The 5,000-nt window shown below is 41.8% G+C and overlaps 1 protein-coding gene across 14 annotated transcripts in view; it reads right to left on the bottom strand.

Annotated features, from left to right (window-relative positions):
* Window positions 1–5,000, bottom strand: part of LOC108272987 (uncharacterized) — a 104,612-nt gene that overhangs the window by 28,659 nt on the left and 70,953 nt on the right. For 13 of the 14 annotated variants that reach the window (XM_053683910.1, XM_053683919.1, XM_053683916.1 and 10 more), the window contains one exon: window positions 242–682. In XM_053683910.1, coding sequence (XP_053539885.1) covers window positions 242–682 — 441 coding nt within the window. The remainder of the gene's footprint in view (window positions 1–241; window positions 683–5,000) is intronic. The other variant, XM_053683913.1, reaches the window with a different exon arrangement.

Genomic DNA, 5,000 nt, shown 5'->3' with positions numbered 1-5,000 from the left:
TGTTTCCATCACTTGAGTTCATAGCCTGGATCTCATAACTGATATAAACTGATTTCTTTATTTAAATTATTCTGTGTGTGTGATATAAATTACTGTTATGATTTATGTCAAGGCTCCAACATAGGATTCCAACCTCTAGAAAAAGTCTTTAAATACTGATTTAATACTGAAACATTTTGGTTCGGGGCAGGTGTCCCAGTAAAGTATTTTGTCTATAAACACAGGGACGTTGTAAACTTACACATTAAACCTGAGGTGTGAGATGTAGGGCAGACACTGAAGGAAACTCCTCACTTCACTCTCTTCATCTGAGCAGTCTCTCAGCTCCACTGGTTTCTTCTCTGTTTGGAGTTTCAGCACTTCTAGGAGGAGGGAGACTTTTCTCTCTGAGAGGTTTATGGACCAGACTGCAGGAACTGACTGGTAAACTGGCAGCAATGCTGGAAGGACTCTCCTGCCTGTTTCACTCTCATACTGCTTCACACGTGAGTACAGATCCAGCAGGAAATCACTCTGTATGTCATAATAATAATAATAGTCTCTATATTCAGTAAATGTGATCACTTTCTGCACTGTCTCCTGGATGTTATGTGGTTGGTGTAGAGCTGCTTGCAGACACAAATCCAGTAGAAATGTTCTACATCTCTCTTCTCGTTCTTTCTCTCCCTGTTTAGAGTCAAACCTGGAGAAAAGTGAAAGACTCACATTATTACAGTACACAATACAGAGACTACCCCCCCCCCCCCCCCACACACACACACACACACACAGACACACACACGGGCTCAACAATTCCTGTTCTTGTTTTTAAAAAAGTATCTGATATTAAAATGGACGAGTCACTAACATTCTTTCTGCTTGTTGAGTAAAATATTGAGAGGCTGTTGTACACAGGTCATGTCTTAGGGACTCTGAAACACAATAAACACTTGTCCTTGGCTAGTTGTAATGTTTATGTAATGGTTAATGTCTTTTGTTCCTCATAATGAGGAGAAATGTAGATATTTAGTCAACGACACAAGACAATTGTCATGCTGCAAAAAATTACATCGTAGGAAGTCTCAAATATAGTCACATTTATGTAATATTTCCTATAAGATTTAAATGTAATTTATGTAATATTTCCTATTATAAGATTAAAATGTAATTTATGTAATATTTCCTATTATAAGAATTGTTAAAAACAAAAAACTTAAAAAGAAAAGCAAAAAAAACAAAAACTCTTTACATTAGCATTAGCCAGCTAACAAGTGTTAGCAGGTTCAGGGTAAGGTAGCTAACTAACAATGACAATTCAGATAATGCCATCTCTCTCTCTCTCTCTCTCTCTCTCTCTCTCTCTCTCTCTCTCGTGTGTGCGCATGGACTGAGTGAGTGGGCGGAGTCGGAGCGGAAGTGAGTGAGTGTGTGCGGAGCGTGGCCGAGGCCGCTGCTCCAAGTTCGCTTGTTCATTTTTTCTATCTCTTTTTTCTATCTCTTTTTTCTTAAGAAATACGATTTCCTTTAGGTCTTTGGTTTCTGAGAGAGTTCAAATTACTACTGTTTGTTGTGCGCGCGCGTGTGTGTTTGTGTTTGTGTGTGTTTGTGTGTGCTTCTCGCTGGCCTGGGCAGCTGTTTCCGTGGTGTTTTGGGAAACATGGCTGTCCCAGGTACCGGGAAATATGATTCCCTCACGCGGCGGCATGCTATTAAAGTAGCCACTACCGCCAGCGTTGAGGAGGTGTGTCTGGCCGTGGGGGAGAGTGTAGGATACGACAACATTCTGTCTGCGGCCCGGATGAATAGTGCTGTTGTGCTGTTTCTGAAAACGGTGGAGTTGGCAAACGAAATGGTGGACAGTGGAGCTGTGATTGATGATGTGTTCCACTTAGTGCTTCCTTTGTCAACCCCGTCGAAAAAAATAATCCTGTAGAATGTTCCTCCTTTTATTAAGGACGAGGTTCTGTCCCAAGCTCTATCCCGCTATGGTAAACTGGTCTCCCAGATCAAGAGGATTGCAATTACAAGCAAATCCCCTCATGTAAAACATATCGTGTCTTAGACGATTTGTGTACATGGTCCTGAAGGACAATAATGATCTGGAGCTGACACTCAATGTAAAGGTGGAGGATTTTAATTATGTAATTTATGCTACTACTACTACAATGAAGTGTTTTGGGTGTGGTTTATCTGGTCATCTGGTGAGGGCCTGTCCAGAAAAACGGATAAATCCCGAAAATAGTGATAATGCTAACGTAGCCGCTGGTAACGAAATTACTGTTGGATAGGGTGGATGGGGCCCACACACCGGGAGAGGGAACAGCAGTACCCTCTCAGGTGGAGGCACCTGAAGCTGGCCCCTCTCACCAGGGTATCAATGTTCAACCAGGTGAAGAAGAGAAGGCTGAGAATGAGCCGGATTTAGGTGATAAGGGTACACAGGATAGTACGGCGTCACTAGATAGTGTGGATCCGTCCCTTGGTGATGAAGTTGCGGATGATAGCTCTCATATGGAGACGGAAGAAAATGTGTTCAAGGTGCCCCAGAGAAAGAGACGGAGAAATCGCCCTCATGCACAGGCTAAGAGGAAAGATGGCGTAGAGGAGCTGAATTCTGGGGAGGTAGAGAGTGAGAGTGAAGCCTCCGACTGCAGTATAACATGTAGTGTAAATCTAAGTGGCTTTTCGAGCCATGAATATAGCGTGGACGACATCAAGGTGTTTCTGAGAAAGACTAAGCATGCTAGGAATGTGAGGATAGACGAGTTTTTCCCAGATGTGGAACAGTTCATTAGAAAAACACGTGGGTTTATGTCAGAAGGGGGTTTCACTGATCAGGAGGGGTACCGTCTAAAAAAAATCCTTACAAAAGTCAATGTAATGTTAGACAATAATGATAGTGACAGTCAATCCTAGACATCATGTATGTAATTCTATTAGTTTTCATCATTTTTATGAGTGAGTTTCGAGTTGCTTCGTTGAATTTAAATGGAGCAAGGGAAATAAATAAAAGATTTTTGTTTGAAACGGTGAAGCAAAAGAAAATTGACGTAATCTTTGCTCAGGAAACCCACACAGACGCTAATAATGCTGCGGACTGGGCCAGGGAATTTAAAGGGTTATCCGTTTTAAGTCATAAGACATCTACCAGTGGGGGAGTAGCTATTTTATTTTCCAATAATTTTATCCCCTGTTCTTATCAAGTTGATGAAATCATAAAGGGTCGACTGTTAAAGGTTAGAGCTCAATATGAGAATAGGTGGGCCGTTCTTGTTTGTGTTTATGCCCCGACCACGGCCATTGACAGAATGGTATTTTTACGAAACCTAGATAATGTCCTAAAAAATTATGACTCTGACGATTTTTTTATTCTAAGGGGGGATTTTAACTGTACAGAGCTGGATATGGACAGGAATCATGTAGAGCCCCATATGCCATCACGTAGAAGGCTAGTCGAATTAATGAATTCCTGTGACTTTGTGGACATTTGGAGAAATTTCCACCACATGCAGAAACAATATACCTGGGTGCACTCCTATAATAATATGCTCTCTATGGCCAGATTGGATAAATTTTATGGTTTTAAACACCAGTTAAGTGCTTTTAGAAGTTGTGCAATTATACCGGTAGGATTTACGGACCATTGTATGGTTCTGTCTACTGTGTTTTTAAGTAAACTCAAGCATAAGAGTGCGTATTGGCATTTTAACACCAGTTTATTGCAAGACGGTCATTTTAAGGATGTGTTTAAGTATTTTTGGAGTGATTTTAGAACAACAAAGCATTCTTTTAAATCGGTGCAACAGTGGTGGGATTTTGCCAAAACGCAAATTAAACAGCTGTGTCAACAGTATACCTCCAGTGTCACGAGAGACACAACTCTACACATGAAATCCTTGGAAGATGAAATAATGGCGCTAATTGAGCCAATGAAAAACACAGGACGGCAGGTATGCATAGAAAATTTAAGGACAAAGAAGAATTTATTGACCAAATTGCTAGACGTTACCGCACAAGGAGCTCTGGTCAGGTCGCGATTTCAGACTGTAGAGTGTATGGATGCACCGTCAAAATTCTTTTTTAATTTGGAAAAAAAGAATGGTCAAAATAAGATGATACATGGCCTGTTTTCTGATGATGGGACACTTTTAGTGGACCACAGAGAAATTCGAAAGAGAGCAGTCGGGTTCTACAAGGAACTGTACATGAGTGAAATCTCCGTTGAGCAGGCCCATGATAACGTCTTCTTGGAAGATCTCCCTCAGGTGTCAGAGGAAGCACATGCAGACCTCGGAGGGGAGTTGACCCTAGAGGAACTGCTACGAGCGCTCCAGGGTATGGAGAGTGGCAAGGCACCAGGGATCGATGGTCTACCGGCTGAATTTTATAAGTCCTTTTGGCCTGAAATGGGTGCAGACCTAATGGACGTACTGGGTGACAGTTTAGTCACGGGGCGGCTGCCGCTCAGTTGTCGCAGAGCAGTATTGACTCTGTTGCCCAAGAAAGGAGATCTACACGACATAAAATCATGGAGACCTGTTTCAGTTCTCTGTGTAGAATACCGACTGCTCTCCAAGGTATTGGCAAACCGACTTAGTAAAGTCATGGAAGAGGTGATCCATCCGGACCAGACCTACTGTGTGCCGGGTCGATTTATTCACGATAACATTTCGTTCATTAGGGATGTTGAAGAGGCCGGAAGGATTTTTAATTTGGAATGTGGTTTGGTTTTAATTGACCAGGAAAAGGCTTTCGACAGGGTTGAGCATACCTACGTATGGAACGTTTTGTCTGCTTTTGGTTTTAATTCGGATTTTATCGATAAAATAAGAGTTCTGTACCGTGACAGTGAAAGCATCCTGAAGATTAATGGTAACTTGTGTGCTCCTTTTAAAGTTCATAGGGGAATAAGACAAGGATGCCCACTATCTGGCATGTTATATTCCCTTGCGATTGAACCTCTTTTAACTAAACTGAGAACTGAACTACAAGGTATAACAATTCCCAAGTGTGAGGGTGTT

The sequence above is a fragment of the Ictalurus punctatus genome, chromosome 12 (genome assembly GCF_001660625.3).
Source record: "Ictalurus punctatus breed USDA103 chromosome 12, Coco_2.0, whole genome shotgun sequence".
In the NCBI taxonomy this organism is placed as follows: domain Eukaryota; kingdom Metazoa; phylum Chordata; class Actinopteri; order Siluriformes; family Ictaluridae; genus Ictalurus; species Ictalurus punctatus.
This window is presented reverse-complemented; position numbering and strand designations above follow the sequence as displayed.